The 19,859-nt window shown below is 42.9% G+C and overlaps 1 protein-coding gene across 1 annotated transcript in view; it reads left to right on the forward strand.

Annotated features, from left to right (window-relative positions):
* The window catches only part of DCLK2 (doublecortin like kinase 2), a gene marked incomplete at its 5' end in the record, with an annotated part of 189,996 nt that overhangs the window by 21,115 nt on the left and 149,022 nt on the right, over positions 1 to 19,859 (forward strand). Inside the window, one exon of the mRNA XM_019521843.1 lies at positions 9,430 to 9,764. Coding sequence (XP_019377388.1) covers positions 9,430 to 9,764 — 335 coding nt within the window. The remainder of the gene's footprint in view (positions 1 to 9,429; positions 9,765 to 19,859) is intronic.

Raw genomic sequence — 19,859 nt, forward strand, 5'->3', positions numbered from 1 at the left:
GAAGGGTTTCTGTAATCTCAAAAGCTAGAGACGGAAGTTTCCCTAGCTAGCTCTATTCAGCAGTTTCACAAACCAGAACCTAGGGTTTCAAGTAGAACATTCAAGAGTTTGGGATGGGGGGAGGGGGGGGATGTTGACCTGGTGATAAAATGTAGCTGGTAAAGTGTAGAGAGGTTACCTGGGGTTATTGAATGGCAGGCAGGTTATAGATGTGCCCTAAGTCCAGTGTCTATATTTAATCCATGATTTTTTGTATCCAGTAAATTTATAAAGTGAAGTTCATAGGCTTGTCTATGAAAGTGTTTTGTAACTTCCCTTTGAGGATTAGAACTGAGAGATTGGAGAGAGAATGGCTTTCTTGTGAGAAATGTGCATCCACAGGTAGTTGAGTGTTTTTGTCTCTGGTAGATTTTCAGTGTGTGTTCATTCTGGTATGCAGTTCTTGTTTGGTTTCTCCTACATACTTTCCATCAGAGCATTTAGTGCACTGGATGAGTGAGATGACATTTCTGGTGGTGCAGGTGTAAGATCCCGGAATAGTGCTGGCTCTGCTGTGGGGTATAGTTATTGTGCAAGTGGTGGAAATATGTTGACAGGTTTTACATTTCTTGTACTGGTATAGCCTGGATCCAGTCAGTGTTTAGGGCCATAGGAAGTTTGCTTCTGGTGATGAGATTGGCAAGGTTCGGTGCTTGTTTAAAGGCTAGGGTGGGTGGTTCTGGGAAGATCTCTTTAAGAACTGGGTCTACTTCTATAACACTAAATATAGATATTGGATTTATGGCACACTATAACCTACCTGCCATCCGATTAACCCCAGGGAACCACTCTACATTTTTTACCAGCTACATTATCACCAGGTCAGCTTCCCCTCTACCTACCTATCGTCTCCCATAGTCTCTGCTCCTCACTGCCACACATTTGCATTTTACATACCTGCATTTTACATATTGGCTTCTATTTCATCCAGAAGAAGCCAAAACAACAGTAGACTCTTCCCTATGCTGAAGAAGAGTGTTTGCGCCCCAAAGCTTGCAAACAGTGGTGATGCACAGGGGTGCATGTGCACCCCCCTCAGTAGCATTCCCTGCTTAGGCAGTGGTGGGTAGGCAGGAGAGCTAGTGCCCACCCTGACAGAGCCAGCTGGGAGTGGGGGTGCCAGTAAAGCACCACAGGCCCCTCTGGGTGTGTCCCTGGCCCTCCCAGGAACACCACTGGCACTTCTGGGCAGTGTTACCTCTTATAGCCAGCTTAGAGGGCACACTACTTCCAGGTTGGTGCATACAGCTGGCCACAGGGGAACCCCAGTTGCTGACTGGCCACCCATGCCTGCACCAAACAATTTTTCCAACTATTCAGTTGGTCTCATAAAAGATACCACATTTACCCAAAGAACCTTGTCTGCCTATGTCCTTAGAACAACACACCTACAACCAACATCCAGGGCCTAGAGGCAGACATTACACAAACTGGTCTAAGTGATCAGAAGCTGGTTTAAACCTGTAACAGAACAAGGATTCAGTGCACATAAGTCAGTTTGAAAATGGCTGAAGCCAGGCTGAGATAAACCTGGTTGAATGTAGTAGTATCAGACTTAATTTTGGGTCAAACTTGTGTATTCAATGTCTGTCCCAGACCCCTTCTTGGTTTAAGTTAAACCAAAGTCCCCCAGCATCCCAGATGCTTTATGGAGTGATCTGCTAGAGCAGAGTAGGGTTAGCCCCACCCCTCTCCTTCCTAGCCGAAGCACTATCACTGCTCTGGCTGGCTGAGGGACTGCAGCAGCTGCCGGGCTTCCCCCTTCCCACTGGCTGCTCAAGCAGGGTTCCCTCTTCCTGCCTTGTTCCCATGGCAGGGACCCCAGCACAGGGTCCCAACATTTGGCCATGCCCTGCCCCCCATTCTACCCACTGCTGAGAGGTGGGTGTGTGGGTCTCCAGTTTCACTGGGACAAAGGGCAGATGGCTAGTGGCAATACTCCTGCCCCTTGAGCAGCAAACAGGAAAGTCTGGGACTGCAGGCTAGGGTGAGGGTTAAAACCCCTCCCTAAATCAGAGCATCCTGGCTATACCCACCCCGCTCAGCTCAGCATTGTGGAAGAGAAGGAAGGGCTGCTCTAGCACCCCCAGGCTTCTAGCCTGAGCCACTGCATATACATGCCTGCATTTCTAGAATGAAACCTGTAAAGAGTGGAATAACCTGCAAAGATTGAATCAATTCAGGCTCAGGCTTTTGAATGTCTGTCCCTAGCCATGATGTCTAAAGTTAGGCACCTCAGTGAATGGGACAAGTCTGTTCTTCCTTCCTACAGAGAACCTGAACAGGAAGTAATTGGCACTTATGAAAAACTAGCTATCAGCAAAAATGGTTGAGAGAAAAAAAAAAAAAAAGGTGATGTATGCCTTTGACAAATCATTTAGGATAGCACAAGTAAATGACTTGTAGAACTGAGAATAAAAAAGCCCGACAGTATAGGTTCTGCATTACTCACACTACAGCTTGCTCACTCTGATATTTTTGTTCAGCTATGTTCTTCCACTCCTTTAGCCACAGCAGGAAAAAAAAAAAAAGGATCCTTTCATCTGAAAATAAACTTCCTCCAAAAGTATGTGTTTGTATGTGTTCTCTTTCACTGTTTGGCACTTATTAATCATTGCCACTAAGCATATTAAAATAAGAGACATTTCTTTGAATAAGTGGGTGTGTTTCTTTTGGGTAGCCAGCATTTACAAAGGAGCAGTTTTGTAGTTTGAGTAACTGCTGAAAATAAGACTATTCCAATGAATTATTGGAATGAGAGAATTCTTAAGAGTTCAGATATTAAGCAGAACAGTGACCTACACTTGCCAAAAATTGTTACAAAATAGTAGTGATTTAAAAATCCTACTGTTTCAGGACCCAAATCTTTTGATCTTCTCTACTGCAATTTTCTCTACTTCCATAATAGGAAGTGCTCCATGGATTAGCCACTCTTCTTCGGTCTTATCTCCCTATAGGCTGGTTCATACTTGCACACTATTCCAAAGCCTTTCAGCAAGTAAGCTACTTCTATTTTAGTTTATTTTATTTTATTTTTTTTTAAAGCAAAATATGAAGCATGTGAACCTAAAATAAATACAGAACTATGCAAGTTACTCCTCAGGACTACATTTTACTGAGACTAAACAATGTTGTCTTAAAGAAAAAAGTCAAAGGAAAAAAAAGTAATAACACTAGCATGTTTTTTATTGTGATTGTCTTATAAATAGGATTACTATGCCCACAAAGTGTAAAGCCAGACTAAAGATGTTTGGAGTATCCACCAATTCCTCAGGATGTTTGATGCCTTTCATAATTAGTTAAGAAAAGTCACTAATCACTTTTTCAAAGCAAGTATTGTTTTTATGCAGTAGACACTCAATTCCTCCTTTAAACAAGTTTATTTAATAGGTTCTCCACTTCCATTATCTGCACAATAATGTAGTTCCCTTTTCAAATTCCATATGGAAACTTCCAACTGATAATTTTCATTGATCAAATGCACATAATGATTGTGCCTTGTGCTTCTAGGCAAAAACCTATGTGGTACAACTACGACTTACTGTTGGTATGCCTAAACTACTAGTTCTTAGGTCACACAAAGCTTCTACAAATGGTTGAAGATTTCTGATAGTTTATTTTGACCAGCATCATCAGTATTCTGGGATAACTTACCTTGTACAGTATTTCTAGTGGCAGACTCAAAGCCAGTGAGATTGAAGTGATGTCCATCATGGATTAATCTTCCCGAAATACAAACATCAGATGCGTCTCCACCACATCAGACCGTGGTATGGAGCACTGTTGTGAAAGGACTTCCTGCCTACTTGCTTCCAAGCTGAGTATCAAACTTGTGATGTAGCCACTCTTTCTTTGCATATCCATAATGCTCATTCCTGAACATGTTTATTAAAGTTGTCCTGGACATGTTTGGCACTACTCCAACAGTGACTATGTTACTGCAGTTAGAGGCGAGATTGGAGCATGACACATACCGCTGCTAGCTTAGAGGCTACTGAGAGCCATGAAGGTCTGGTGGCATGGACTCCAGAATGGGTTAGATATTCAGGTAGATGATCAGAGTTCTGTTGAAGTCCATGCATCTGTCTCTCTCCTGCTAATGAGATAAGGACCAACTTGGGTAGACTGGTAGAGCCTATGGTCATGTTTCCCAAATGCAGTTAGACTTGAACACAGTAGGTCTCTCTTTTGCATTAGAGAATCACCCTGAGCAGGTGTTTGGCATGCTTTTGTTTTTCCTCCATAAGGATTTTTTTAAAAAGTGTAACAGGGGGCTGTCGGGGCCAGTCCACCGCTGGCCCACCCACCCCACTCACCTGTCGCACCTTGTTTTTTTAAATTGGTTCTAATTAGGCAGGAGGCTGCCCATTCTTGCCGTGATGCCAGGGGACACCATCTGCAGCTCCGTTCCTCCCCTACTTTCCAGCCCAAGCTTCAGGAGGGCATCCAGGTGACGGTGCTCCTGGCTTACAGCCAGACCAAGCTTAGCCCACATTGTCAGGCCTCAGACACGCATGCATTCACACCACCCTCCTCTCACAGGGGGTTTCACATATCAAAAGTTTATACCTCACTCCCTCCCAGAGCAGGCCCCTGCAGCCAATGGCTTTATCTAGCATACACCTTGGGCAGCAGACATACTATCTTTTAGCCCTCTCCCACAACCCTCACCAAGGTAGTAGCCAGCCAGTTACTTGACAGGGGCCAGGCTTGCCCTGGCCCCTCTCAGGGCAACTATACACAAACACCAAGTTCCTAGCTTTCTGGGGCTCTACATCTTCTGCCCCCTCCCTGGGGCTACAGGGCTTTCCTCCCCAGTGGGTGTTTAGGTGGGGATAGCCATTCCCGGCCCCAACTACTACGCACAGTGATGTGAGGAGTAGGAGTTACTGAGGCACCACAGCCCACCTTCCACCAGGGTGGTAACTGGTCTGGTATTTTCCCGGAGGCTCCCACAATATTGGGAGCCCCACCAGGCCATCCACTCCCAGCAGGGTACAGTTTTAAGTCATGCTTAGGACCAAGAGCCTCCTGTTCCTGCCTGTAGATGGTCTCATATAGCAGCTCAACCAAACAATATTTCCTACCTGGCTGCTAGTAGCTAACTGCTCTGTTTATATAGGCAGCCATGGTCTCAAAATGGCTGCCACAATCAAGCATCTGCTGGCTGTTTGGCTCAGCCCTTAAAGTGGCAGGCACCAACAGTGCCCTGCAACAAAAAGTCATCGGAGATGAAACTGAAATACCCTATTTTGGAATAGTTCATAAATGTCTTGCCAGAAATAAGTTCCAGAAAAATATTAATAGACAAGCCAAGATAATCTAGTATTGAATTGAATAGAAAGGTAATGTTGACGATCACTAGAGAAGTAATTCCAATTATTGACAATTAAGATTAGCACTGGTACCAAAGCCAGCTTCTGCTTGAATATGAGCAGTTGAAGCAGTTCAGGAGGGAACCTGGTGTCATCCCATAAAGATAGGCACAGCAAAGTCTCCTTCGTAGTGTCAAGGAATGGAGGGAAATTGCAGAGTGCAATGTACCTAGCAGATTCTATTGGCACCTGGTGTGGTGCTGATGATGCTCCTATCAGCATCTGGATCAGCCTTTCAGCAAGAGGCTTGGGCAGAATCTAGTCCATAATCTGTGCCAAGCCTCTAGTATAAAAAGGGGTCTTAGAATTTAGAGCTAGGCCTAGAAGTCTTTTTTTGAAGACTGAGACATGATGTCCTCATGACTGAGGAAGGAAACTTTCCTACTGTTTGCAATTAATAGTGGAGATCTAAAAGTTCCAACAACTGCTGGCATGTCATGACCAACATTAGCCTTGACAGCAACCCTCAAGCCATTGGTCATCATCAAGCATACCACTCTGGCCCTATTGAAGACACTGAGGTCCACCATTACAGGCACTGAGAAACCATTTGATTCCAATGCCAAAATAACAAGTGGAATTCGTTCCAGTGATCAGTCTCATCACCCAAATATTTATTTTTTCTTTGTCAGTGGATGAAGTTTCATAGTTTCATAGTTGGTAAGGTCAGAAGGAACCTTAGCAGATCATCAAGTCGGACCTCCCTGCCATGGCAGAAAAGAGTACTGGGGTCAAACGACCACGGCAAGGTGTTCATCTAGCCTCAGCTAGTGTCAAAGTGGTATCTTTGACACTAGTACTGGTAGCAAATGACTTTCAAATGTTTGAGGGGTTCCTTGTGCAGACTGCCAAGACTGGAACTTTTCTCAGAGAATTCCCACAAGCTGTTCAACATTATGTTAACTTCTGGTCTAGCCAGAATCACTTTCCCTATTTTAAGAGGGTCTACAACTATCAGATAAAACCTTGTGCTAATTGTCAGTCATTACAACATTGACAGCAAAAAGAGCTTATAAAAATGTCCTCTACTTGCTGTAGGCTGGGCTCCTTGGTTGGCCTTAGAGAAAATATTGAGATCAAACAAAAACATGTTGTAGATGAAAGACTGTTTACCTACAAAGGACGAAGGCTTTGGGGTTTTCTTTTTTTGGGGGGGGGATTAGTTTGGGGGTTTTTTGTTTTTGTTTTTAGGTTTTTCTGTAGCTTCCTGTAAGCTAATTTACAGATTAATCCTTTTCTTGCAGGATGTACACTTACCTATGGCCACCCACATGGTGCATAGGTAGTATCAAAGATTTATAGTAGGGCCAAATCTTTATTTCCTTGCAGAAATTTGCCCTATGGAATTTTCATGGCATCAAGAGTGTTCACCAAATATCCAGTGGTCATGTTAGTGCATGCATGGAAGTAGGGAATGTATATATGTAAACCTGAAAGACTGGCTGATACACAGGAACACAGCAAGTCCCTCTAGCACTGGTATTTATGCATTTGCATTCAGTATTCATTGGGTAAACAGCTCTTACCCCATTAGGGAAGAAGTAACAGCCAGAAGCCAGCACCCTCTCGTATGGCAGTGTCAGCAGCTTGGAATTATACTGATTTAGCAGAGTCTTGGTCTGCACAGGAAACACAAGCAGTTCAAACTTTAGTCCCGTTTAAGGTTCACCGTTTTATACTGTCTTCTTGCACCTTCCAATATCAAACCCTGTTGAACCCTTCTAACATTCTTCTTCTTTCTTGATGTCCAGTCATGGGGGCCCCAGTTGAACTATGGTCAGTGCCCAGTTTATCACCCTACAACCAACATTTTCTCATGGCTATTACCTCAGTAAAGAGTAAGAAAACTCCAGCTTCTTAACACTGTATTGCCTTCCATATCCTTCCAAAAGATATAAGGTTGGTTTTATTACTAGAGACCAAATTAATCTCTCCAGTGATTTTAGAATTCCATCCAAATCGACCCATTGCCTTGCCAGTCTTTCCAAAGTGAAACTCAATACTGGGAAAGTAGAAGCTTGATGCTTTGAAGACTCCAGGCCTTATGATGTCACTTGCTAGACTTGCTTGTGGTCCTTAATTATTTTGGTCTAATGTCTGTGAGAGTTTGCTTGTGGTACAACTCAGTGAACTAGAGGAAAAGGTCAGTGTTCTCAGTTCCTCCCTAAAAATGATGCTGGTTTCAGGATGACTAATCCACACATATATGTCCTATATTTATAGATTTTTATTTCCGTAATAACACCGGGCCTTTTAGGCTTGTTGTCTTTCTTGGTGGATGGATACCCAGTGGAAGAAAAAGTCCAACCATTTGATCACAGAGAATCTGACACTAGTAGTCAAAAAAAATTCTGCTTGCACATGAGATGTTCACCTTTATGGGGGTTGCACTTCTGACAGCCTCTCAAAGAATCATAGTTACTGTATGACAAATAACCAGTTAGTTTCCATTTAGAAAAAATGGTTAACCATAGAGAACGTAAGGTATTTTTATAATAATTGTTCCACATTGCATATTTTATTTTATTTGCACTTAGATTTTCTATGTACATCACATTTAACATATTTATCAGTCATCATTTATTAATAAGACTAAATTAAATATATGCCAGTATAATTATAACTTGCATGTTCATTTCAAGTTTAGAAACAGGCCATTGGGACCAAAACTGGAATCTAGATTTCAGCACAGAATATTCATAAACTTCTGTATCATTCCCTGAAAAACAGCTTCTTTCACAAATATCATAATCTAACTTCAGTGAGTCATCATGATTCAGTCTGCAGCATGGTTGCAGCTACTTCAAAACACTTTATTTCTGGCAGCATTTTCCATTTCTCTGTTGTGCTGTTTAGGTAGTTATATAAAGTGACCCCCCCCCTCCAAATATCAGCCACATGGTGCTGCTGCTTGTTTTGTATGTGTATGTGGGCATATACAATGTCCACCTAAATTCTGCTGTAGATTGTGTGTGTTGGGGATTCCATGAAAAAAATGGATTGAAAGTCTGGAAGTTGCATTTGTACTTTTAAAGAGTAAAAGAACTGTGATATCAACATTTTAACAAATGGCTGTCATAAAATTCCTCTCAACCATAGTCTGGGCTGTGATCTTAGAGATGAGGGGGGATTAAAAACTGTTTTCCTCTTTAAACAATAAAAATATTTCAGATAGCTTGTTTTGGGGTGTTGCCTACTCCCATAGCAAGTCATCACATATTGAAGTACAGGTTTTTGGAAATGCTTATACTTTTTTTTAGGGATCTGTATTTATTTCTATAATTGAGTCTTTTATTAGAATGCCATTATGATCAAGTCTGTTTCCCTAAGCATGCATAGGGAAGATATATCTATACCTGCCTACATAGCAATCCTTAGACTTCTGCCAGGAAAAAAGTCAAAGCTATATGTTCCCTCTGTATGTGTTTCACAGTGAAAAAGGTGTGCTCACCACTAGAGCAGTTTTGAGCATACCCATTGCCATTCTTAGGTGCATGCCATAAACTGAGGCATGCACCAAAAAACAATGTCGTGTACTAATAAACAGTGTGTGCAAGAACAAGTGGATAGGGCCTCTTTATTTGTGGGCACCTTGGGGTAACTGCAGTGGCAGTATAGGCATACTCTTATTGAATATGTTCCATGAAGTGGAAAAAGCCTTTAAATAACCATCTTTTGTGAGCCCCACAAATGTAATTGCTTACAGGGATCTTTCACCAGTATGTGGAGAAGGGGTCAACACCTGAAATAGAAATATTTCCAATTATTTCATTTTTATTGCTTTTTTATGTGAGCCTTTCTATCAGGTGACTTTGCCTTATGTCTTGGATTGGAAGCTCTGGTAGGTTCCGGTACTTCCTTTTCAAAGACACGTAGATGAAATCCAGTAGATACTTATGCTTCAGAAAAGAAACTGTCAGTTTGGAAATGTATATCTGAAGAATTAACATTCAGCAGCATCCGAAATGAACAAAGAAACAAACTATGAATCATAATAATGTCTCTTTTTTTTTAGGTGAAAGCTATGTATGTGCATCCAATGAGCCATATCGCAAAGTTGATTATACCAAGAATGTCAATCCAAACTGGTGTGTGAATATAAGAACTGGGTCCAGTCGATCCTTGACGTCTTTGACATCTACAAAAAGTGAAGTGAAAGAGAGTAAAGATTTCATTAAACCCAAGCTGGTAACTGTTATTCGGAGTGGAGTGAAGCCACGGAAAGCTGTGAGAATTCTGCTGAATAAGAAGACTGCACATTCCTTTGAACAAGTCTTGACTGACATCACAGAAGCCATTAAGTTAGATTCAGGTGTTGTGAAGAGACTTTGCACACTGGATGGGAAGCAGGTAAGAAAACAAATCATTTTGGATAGTCAATAATTATGAAATTAGGATTCTTCATTTTTTTTATATGCTGTCATAATTTTAAGTTTTGTTAATAAAGTTATTTCCGTATTTTAAGTTGTATCTAAAAACTAATTTCAAAAAGTTATTTGTTTTTAAATATAACCCATATTATAGTTACGGAAGATGTTCAGACTGCATTTTGAAGAAAAGTAGAACAGTTGATATTTTTAATTAGCAATCATGCTCTGGTGCTAAACAAATACTTGGGTATCTTTTAAAGTACCTCTCTTCATAATGCACCTAAGCAGGTCGAAGCATTTGGAAGCAGTGGAATATATGGCAGCCCCCAAAATGCAATTGCTTGCAGGGATGTGTCAGCGGTATGTGGAGAAGGGGTCAACACCTGAAATACAGGGAAAAATTTCCAAATATTCCATCATTTTATTACTATATAGCTATATCTAGATATATCTAGATAGATAGATATTTTACCATTGGGCTTATGTGAGGTCCTCTGTCAGGTGACTGCACTGTGGTTGGAGCTCTGGTAGGTTCCAGTACTTCCTTTTTTAAAAACCCATAGATGAAATGCCATAGATACTTATATATTTGTGTGTATAGATGTATATAATATACAATTAACTGTTCCAGAAAGTCTAGATGTTTTGCCACATTTATTTATAATTTCATATCATAATTTGGCATTTGTGACACCTAAAAAACATCACTGTTGCATTGCTTATATTTTGGTTAAAAATTATCAGTGTACTCTATATTTTTTGAGTTATATCGTCCTGAAGATAGTAGGTAAAATGTTTTTAGAGTTGAGAGCTTGATTTGAAATAATCTCTATAAAAAGAAAAGATAAAATTGTGAGTGAATGCTATCTTTACATCTTTGTAGCTTCCTCCTTTCATTCCCAAGTTTCACACAAAAAACATTTCATGCTGCCAAAATTAATGATGCAGAAGATAGCTTGTTTACTCTGTAAAAATACCCAAAATGTAGGTTTCTAGCAGAATTTTTCTGTTGGAATAGACAAATTCACTAATATATTTGCTGCTGGCCTCTACCAGTTTCATGACTCAGCCTGTTAACGGGCTAGCACTTTTTCTCAGCTGTCATGTATACCTTATTTGACAGTGCTTTGGAACTGACAACATTGTGTTCTAAAAGTACACAGTAACTCAGATGGACAGCTAGACAAAACCTGATTATTGGATATAAAGGTTCTTAATAACAGAGCACTAGAAACTTTGCCTAAAAACATGTAAAACAGCCAGGAGTGGATCCAGGATTTGGCAAAGAGGGGTGTGGGAGCAGCCACCTGAGTTGTGGGGATGGCTGCATCCCCATTCTCCCTCTCCTCCTGCTCTCCCCGCCAACCCACTGGTGGAGGGAAAATGAGTTACAGAAGCCTCTGGGTAGGAACCTATAGAAGCTTTTGGGAACAGGAGCCTCAGTTCCCAAAGTAGGTACGCATCCCCCACTTTCCCCTCCGTGCTCAGAGATATGTTCCGTCCCCTCGTCTTCCATTTGCTGCTGCTTTCCCAACTGCCCCTTGGATTTGGGGAGCTTCAGAGCTGCTCCTGCTTACTCCACCCAGGTTCAACAGGGGTTGGGATTAGCTGGAAACAATGGCAGCAGAAGTAGGGAGAAGGTAGGTTCCCCCATACCATCTGGTCTCCTCAGGAGCAGGCACAGGAAGATGCTGCTGCAGCTGCCTTAGGCCAGTCCCTGTACAGCCCAGCTTGGAAGGGCCAGAAGCAGCTCTAAAAACTCCCTTACCCCCGGGACAGTGAAGAAAGGAGCTACTGCAGATGGGGGATGGAGGAGCGGGAGGAGAGAGGACATGTTTCTTTAACACAGAGGGGAAGGGGGGACGCTCTTCCACTTTAGGGACACAGGTTCCAGCAACATGGTCCAGTCCAAAAAGGTACAGTTGTGCCACTCCTACCTGTAAATCTTTATTTCTCTAAATTTGAAGAATCTTAACAAGTATAAAAAAATGTTGGTAGTTACTCATTCCTTATATAGACACAGTTTTCTAAGGAAAAAGCTGTAGATTTTGAGAAATCTGGAACTATCTGGCAAGCCTCTTGTTCTTGCTATGTGTATGTATTCCTGTATTTCTTTTATGCTGTGGAAATGCTTCAAATTTTAATGTTAAAATATTTGAAAAATTAATTTATTTAGACTAAGCCAACAGCAGCGAGATTGATTTATAACAGTTCTATAATGTTCTTGCTTGTCATTCTTATGAGCTTTAATTGGATTTGTTAACCAAAAGGAATATTTCTTACAAGAGCAATTTATTTTTTTTAAAAGCCCCAAACTGTAATTTAGTCACACTTAATTATCTAATCTATAATAAAGGATATTTATTGTATTTTAACAGTATATGGATTGCCATCCCTTATCCTCTCAGAAGTGGCTTTGACATTTTTCAGGCCCGGATGGAAACAGATCAGTAGGAAAAAAGTGAAGTAAAGAGCTTAAGTGCTTTTCCTCACTAACACAAGTGGCTTCTGTTTCCAGTAAATGGTTGCTTCCACCTAAAGGATAGTAGGGCTATGCGAAACGTCTGTCACCGATTCGATTCGGAGGAGATTTGGCCCAATTCGGTGGCCAAATCTCCGAATCCAAATTGAATCAGAAGACCCGTTAATCTCTTCAAATCGAATTGGAAGCCTCTGATTCGATTCAGAGAGATTCAGCAATTTGACCACAGACACAGCTTTATACGCTTTTTCTACATACTTCAAGGTACCAAGTGCGGCTCGTGAACGCTGAGTTTAACCATCCCACAGGAGCGAAGGGGGGTCCCATTGTGCTCGGCGGTGGACCCAGAAGTGGACCAGAAGTACTTCCAGTCCATTTCTTGGGTCCACTGTGGAGTGTGCCGGAGGGGGGGCCCACCCTCAGGCTTGGCTACTGGTGCCTCGTGGGTCTGGGAGAGCACCCAAGATCCCCTATGGCCAATTGCTGAGCCAGGGGCACAGGAGGGGGGGTCTCCTGCCGGGTGTGTGGGGAACCCCTCCTTCATGCTTCCATGGGACGTTCCATCTGCCCCACCATCTCAGCGTTCATGAGCTGTGCCTAGTATCTCAAGGTACATAGAAAAAACATATAAAGCTGTCTCTATGGCCAAATTGCTGATTCTCCAAATCTTCAAATTCAGATTTGGCTGAATCAAATCGGGACAGTGATCCGAATCAGTGAACTGAATCACTGTCCCCCGAATCAGGCCGAATCCAATTCCAAATTGAATACTGCCTGTTTTGCACATTCCTAAAGGATAATACAGTAAAAAATTACTACTGAGAAAGAGAACGTGCACATAGATCAGAGGAATATGAGAACTTCTTACTGAAACTGTTTTTCCAATCCCTCTTCTCCCTGCTACATCATTTTCCTCACCCATTAATACTTCTTTTTTACATTGCATGGCCAATTTATTTCAGGTCTTCAGGCATTTTCCCTGGAATAAGCAATCTAAAATTCCAGTAGATGACTGTGACATTATCACATTAGTGATATTACAGGCTTATTGAGGAGGGAGCCCAGTTCATTGGGAAGTCTTTGAAATTCAATGAAGAGACTTTATACCGGCATTAGCAGCCCCTCCTACTGCTACTGGAATGAGGGCATGGTGAGACAGTGACCTCAGTAATAGTGATGAGGAGGCTGCAAGTATTCTTGGGTGGAACAGGCAAACTTCTAAATTGATTATCACTGCTAACTTACTACTTTCCTCTTTTTCTGTAGCCATTAGTAGATCAATTATTGTCTTCCTTACTGTGTGATTTGTTTCAACCATGGAAGCAAGCACATGTAGATTGCAGACCCTCTCTTTTTCTTAAGGAAAGGGAATCAAGATGTTATTAATTCTTCACTTTCCAAATTGAAACTAAGATGTTAGCCTCTTTCAGCACAGCACATTGGTAATATTGGGTTCTTCCCATGTTTAAATGTGCATTATGCTAGGGTCCTGAGATGAACTTGAATTGAAACTGAATTTGAATAGACTTTGCCCCATTGATTGTTTGTTAAACAATCTGCTTTTTTTTCTTGGTTGTACAGTTGTACAAGGCCAGCCTTGAGATCGTAAGATTTGACTGTTTTGGGAGGTTCCTTATTGGACCTGCTTATCACCCATGTGAGGATATAACTGGGAGTGAGTCAGGTTAGAAAGGCTAGCAGTCTTGCAACAAGATGGTGGTTCCTTCACCTCATTGTGTACTGCTGTTTCTGCCAGTTCCGCAACAAGTATTTGGTTCCTAGCGAGGAAAGTCACCTACTGCCTAGCTTTATATCCTGAGACCATAGTGGAGTCCCTGCACAGGTAACACTATGAGTTCCTTAGGTTCAGGAAAATTAAAGCCTAGTGTTGAGTCCCTTTGTGCTAGCTAGTAATGATTCTGCCTTTCTAGAGGGCAGAGATGTTTTTGCCTTGTCTGAAGTTCTTGTCTAAAGTTTGTCTGATTCTGGCATCTGCCGTTGCTGCTTCTTTTTATTTATTTATTTTGGCCTTTGTGAAGTGTACACTGGAGTTGGCACCAAGGGCATTGTAGAGTTTGGCAGATGAAGAGATGCTTTTCTGCCAGTTGCCAATTGATGGAAATTTCTGAGCCCATTTTCCCTAATGTGGTAATTGCTTAGCCTTCTAAATCTGCTAGGAAGGCAGTTCTTTTATGTTAGTGTCCTACTGCTGGCAAAGCTTGAAAGGCAAATTCTTTTTCAAAAGCTATTTTGTAAATGGCTACGTTTTTGTAAATGCAAAATGTAGCTTTTGTATGTTTCTTTATATTCTGTCTCCTATAAATAATATGGAATTGTAGTTGACTTTTTTAATGTAAGATATTTAGATAGTTTCAAAACAATATTTATCCCTCTTCACAACATTTATCTTCATTTAAAAGTTTAGAAATTACTTTTTAATTCATTAAACATTTTGCTTTTCAGCTGAAAGATTACACTCTGCATGGAAAAACTGATCGTGAAGCTAACTATCTATGATGAAATTTCCCTTTTAATTTTGAGCAGTATAATGGATAGAATATCTCCAAAATCGTTTATGGTTTTTATTTGGTCAGATTCTCAATCCTTTGCTATAGCAACTTGACAATAGTAATGAATAGAGAAAAGCATTCAGGTCAAAGATTTTCTTGATATTTGTGCATAATTAGAGTCAATATTAGGTCCTAAATTACTGTATTCGATCAATTACAAAATGAGGGATTTTTTCCCCATTCAGCATGGAGAAAACAAAGCCTCATTGTAGAATTGAGTATGGGAATGCTCCAGCTGGGAGGTGGTGTTCCCAGCTGACCTGGGTGCAGGGCCACCATAGAAGTAGTGGTGGCACACAGGTTCTTCCTTCCAGTGCCTGTTCTCTGCCTGATTCTCCTCCTCCATTGGCTGAGAGCAGGCTTTGAAAAGAAGAACCTGTGCACGGATGTCACTGTCCCCTGTTGATGAAGACAAGAGGGTAGCCCATAACTACTCTTGCCCCACATTGCTGCGTGTGAAGCCCAACTCAACCAGGGACAGCAACAGCGACAGCCATGCACAGGTTTCTACTTCCAGTGCCTGCTCCCAGCCAGCAGAGGAGTTGGCAGAGGGTAGCCAGGGAGGCAGCAGACACTGGAAGGGGGGACCTACATGCTGCTGCCACTGTTCCTGGCTCCCTGCACAGCTGCTTCCTGTAGTGTGGGTTAGAAGTGGCTCCGGGGCTCACCCTGCAGTAGAAGCAGCTGGGGACAATGGCTGGATTGAGAAGCAGGTAGTGGGGTTCACAGGTAGTTGGAGGGGCAGGCATCAGGGTGCAGAATGGTGGAGGGGCAGGTGACATGGGGGAGAAAGGGGCAAGCTGTTTGCCTCCCCACTGTTGTTTGCCTCCCCTCTGTCAGGCCCCACTACTGCTTTCCTCACCACTTGCTTCCTTGCTCCTGCTTTCCTTGCCTGAGTGGTGAAGGAAATAGATTTTAAATGACTTCCAATAATTAGAATTTTTACATGGAAACTTACAACAAATGTATAATTTTCCATTAATTATTGGGGGGGGTCTTCTTAAATTTGAAGTAATCTCGGATTCTGATAAATACAGTATAACATTTGGTACAGTAGTCTTTTTCCTCCCCCACCCTTCAATCAGTTTTGAGATGGCAGCAGCAGTGGTCCCTCAAAGTTGAGAATGACATCTGTCAGGCTTGATGGGTCCTCAGGTGATTGGGGAGCCCGATTCTGGATGTACATGTTCTTCGGGAATGGGGGCATGTTGCATGGGGGAGTGGGATTAGCAGCCCTGGGTCGGTCTCCTTCTCCTTCCTCTGCTGCCACCATTCCACCTCGGTATCAAGTTGTTGGGCCTCCAAGTGGTGCGTGCCTTGGTGGGCTAAGTGGTGCCACGCCAAATGGTCAGCAGCTTACTCCTCCCAACTGTTGGCGTCGATGCTTCCATGCTTAAGAATGACCTTGAGCATGTCTTTTTACTGTGTCCTTTGGTTGCCCTTTGAGCATTGGCCAATGGAGAGCTGGGAGAAGAGAATCTGGCAAGGGAGGCGGTTCTCAAACATCCGGGCACAGCGGCCCATCCATTGAGATTGATTTCTCAAGAGCAAGGCTTTGATGCTGGTGGACACAGCTTCATGGTCCAGTGGTCCTCCCATTTGATCCCCAGGTTTTGACGCAAGCACCGCTGGTGAAAGCTGTTGATGATCTTAATGTGGCATTGGTAGATGGTCCAGGCTTCACTGCAGTCGAGGAGGGTGGTCAGCACGACAGTCTTATAAACCAGGACCTTTGTCGACTTCTGAAGAACTCTGTTTTCAAAGACACATTTTTGCATCTTGAAAAAGGCGGCACTGGCACAGTTGACCTGGTGCTGAACTTCTTCATTGATGGTAGCCTATTGAAAGAGGTGGCTGCCGAGATACAGAAAGTGCTCCACGTGCTCCAGAGCCTCCCCAACTATGTAAATAGTGTGAGGGATGTTCAGCTGGCTTGCACATCCTGTGCAGAATGAGCCATCACACAGCAATCATCCACAAACTGAAGGTCATGGATGTTCTCGGTGGTGAATTTCATTTTTGCCCGGAAGCGCCCAAGATTGAAAGGCTTCCCATCCAGTCGATACTGGATACTGACGCCAAATGGTAGATCATCTCGGATGAGGTGGATGATGATGGTCAGGTACAAGGTTCCCTCTAAGGTGCACGTGTGCACGGCTGCAGACAACTACAAGTGCAGCCACGCACAGCCTTTTCAAGGCCGCGCACCAGGAGAGGCTGGAGCCGGAGCCTGGCGTGGGCTCCGCTAGCTCCGGGGAAGTGCTCTGCTCCCTGGCATAGCCTCTGGGGGCGTGTCCTGGAGCCAGTAAAGCCTCACTTGGGGCAGGCAGCGGCTTCTCCCCGAGGTAAGGCAATGCAGGGATGGAGGCTGGGGCAGGCAGCTGACGCAGGCTCCACTGGCTCTGGGGAAGTGCTCCACTCCCCGGCCCTGATGTGGGGGAGCAGAGCACTTCTCCAGAGCCAGTGGAGCCCACGCCAGGCTCTAGCGTCTGGTCCCAGGCTCCAGCCCCTGGCCCCCAGCTCTCAGCTGGCCCCTGGCTCCCAGCCCCTGGCCCCTGGCTCCCAGCTCCAGTCCCTGGCCTCTGGCCCCTGGCTCCCGGCTTCTAGCTCCAGTCCCTGGCTCCCGGCCCCTGGCCACAGCCTCCAGCCACCAGCCCCTGGCTTCCAGCCCCTGGCTCCAGCCCCTGGCCCCTGGCCTCACCCCTGGCCCCCAGCTCCCAGCCCCTGGCTCCAGGCCCTGGCCCCCAGCATCCAGCCCCAGCTCCAGCCTCCGGCCCCAGCCCCTGGTCTCTGGCCCCCATCCCTCAGCCCTGTTCGGTAAGTGTCCCGTGCCGGACCAAGGCAGTGTACTCAAGGACCGAGGCGGCGCACTCACGGACCGAGGCAGCATGCTTGCGGACCGCTGCTCCTTAGAGGAAACATTGGTCAGGTAGATGGTGAACAGGGTGATCATGCAACCTTGTTTGACCCCAGTCCAGATGCAGACCAACGCCTTCTGCAATTTTGACATGGATGGTGTGATTTGAATGCTAATGACATGCAGATTAGAGTCCACATTTTTTGTATTATCAAAATGTATGATTTTGTGAGGTAGCTAAATAACCTATTCCTGACTCCAATATTCTGAGAGAATTTCTAGTTAGGCAACATAATCTAATAAGACTAGTTTGGCCATAGTTTTGAGATGCAGACTTCTGCTGTTCTGATTTATTTGCTTCCGTCATAGAGATTTGCAAGATATATTCTCCCAACTAGAGTGAGTTTTTTCTTTACTTGACTGAATCTTTTCTCTTCTTTCCTGCTCTGAAGTAAGAGAAGTCAGACTGTTTTTTTTAAAGGAAGCTAACCCTTTGCCCTTGTTCTAGGATATGAAATTTGTCCTGTTAACAGTACCAGATCTGTGTACTGGTTGGGAATAGTAAAGTCAGTCAATTCATGCTGCTTGGTGTACAAAAGTTGGTATTCTGTAAATGACAAAGAACTAAAATTGCCAGATGCACCGTACAAAAAGCACATATTATTTGACTTGTAATAGGATATAAAATATTTTAAAACTGTTGTGCTGGAATACATTTGTCTTTCCTCTGTTCCTCCTCATGTTAAGTACTAAACATGAACAATATGTTTCTAAATTCCCATAAAACATTAACAAAGGTATTAAGAATATGAATAGAGCATAAAGATTGAACTGTGAGAACATGCCATTAGCATTAGGCAATGGACCTTTATCTCAGCATTGGTTTAGGGGGACTGTGGGTACCTTTTTCATCATTCCCAGCCTTTCAGTTTTCTATCAGACCAACTTTGTATGAGTCCTATATTTTGTCTTAAAATGGAAATTAAGTGATTCTCTAGGTGTAACCAAACATTGTCATGGGAAGTATGCAGTAATTTTGTCTATATTTGCTTATCCCATGAGTATGGATTTCTGTTCTAATGGCACATTAACCACTTCTTAAAAACAGTATTTATGTTTTTCCTGACTTGAAGGTATTAAGAAGGCACAAAACAAATAGTAAAATAACCCATGCTGGGTAGTAGTTCTTGTTGGCAACCAGAGATGGAAAAGAGAAGCAATAGGTTAGCAGAACAGTTGATGTCAAAGGCCTGCTGCTTCATTTTTCATAAGGTTACCCTAAAGAATATTGGATTCATTCTCCAATCTGAGTAGGAATTGATTACTTGACAACTAGTTTAATAACTAGATTTTTAACTTAACTTTACAAAATTTGATGTAAGATGATATTTTCCTCTTTTTATAAAAATGTTGGTGTCTGATCACTTTCTGCCTTTATAGCTTAAAGTGTAATTCTGACAAATAATTGCCTCCTTTGGGTGTGGTAGAGAAGTGAAAAAATACTAATCTTTAAGTTTAAAATAAAACCAGTTAAATTTTTTTCTTCAGGAGTATACTTTTTTAAGTAGCTAGGCACAAGATAATGTTTACAGCTGTTGTGAATGTCTCATCTCTTCTGTATTTTTAGTATATTTTAATGGCACTGTTACATAGCTGTTAGACAACTTACTGCAGTTGTTAGAGATGACTATAATAACATCATTTCTAACTTCCATGCTTATTGGCATTTTATGTATGCAAAAGCCACAGAAAATTGAAACTTCTCCAGTGAAAAGAATGCTTTATCTGCCACTTCACAGATATATCTCAACACTGAGTTAGGATCTGAACTGGGCACCTAGCATTATAGTTTCATAGTTAGTAGGGCTGGAAGGGACCTGAGCAGATCATCAAGTCTGACCCCCTGCCATGACAGGAAAGAGTACTGGGGTCAAACGACCCCAGCAAGGTATTTGTCTAACCTCCTCTTAAAGGCCCCCAGGGTAGGAACCAGCACCACTTCCCTTGGAAGTTGGTTCCAGATCCTTGCTGCCCTGACAGTGAAGTAGCGCCTCCTGATGTCGAATTTGAATCTATCATCTGCCAGCTTGTGACCGTTATTTCTAGTCACTCTGGTAGTGCTTGGGGGAACAGGGACTCCCGCAATGCCTGCTGATCACGTCTGAC

This window comes from Gavialis gangeticus, unplaced genomic scaffold (genome assembly GCF_001723915.1).
Source record: "Gavialis gangeticus isolate Ggan-Ray unplaced genomic scaffold, GavGan_comp1, whole genome shotgun sequence".
Classification (NCBI taxonomy): domain Eukaryota; kingdom Metazoa; phylum Chordata; order Crocodylia; family Gavialidae; genus Gavialis; species Gavialis gangeticus.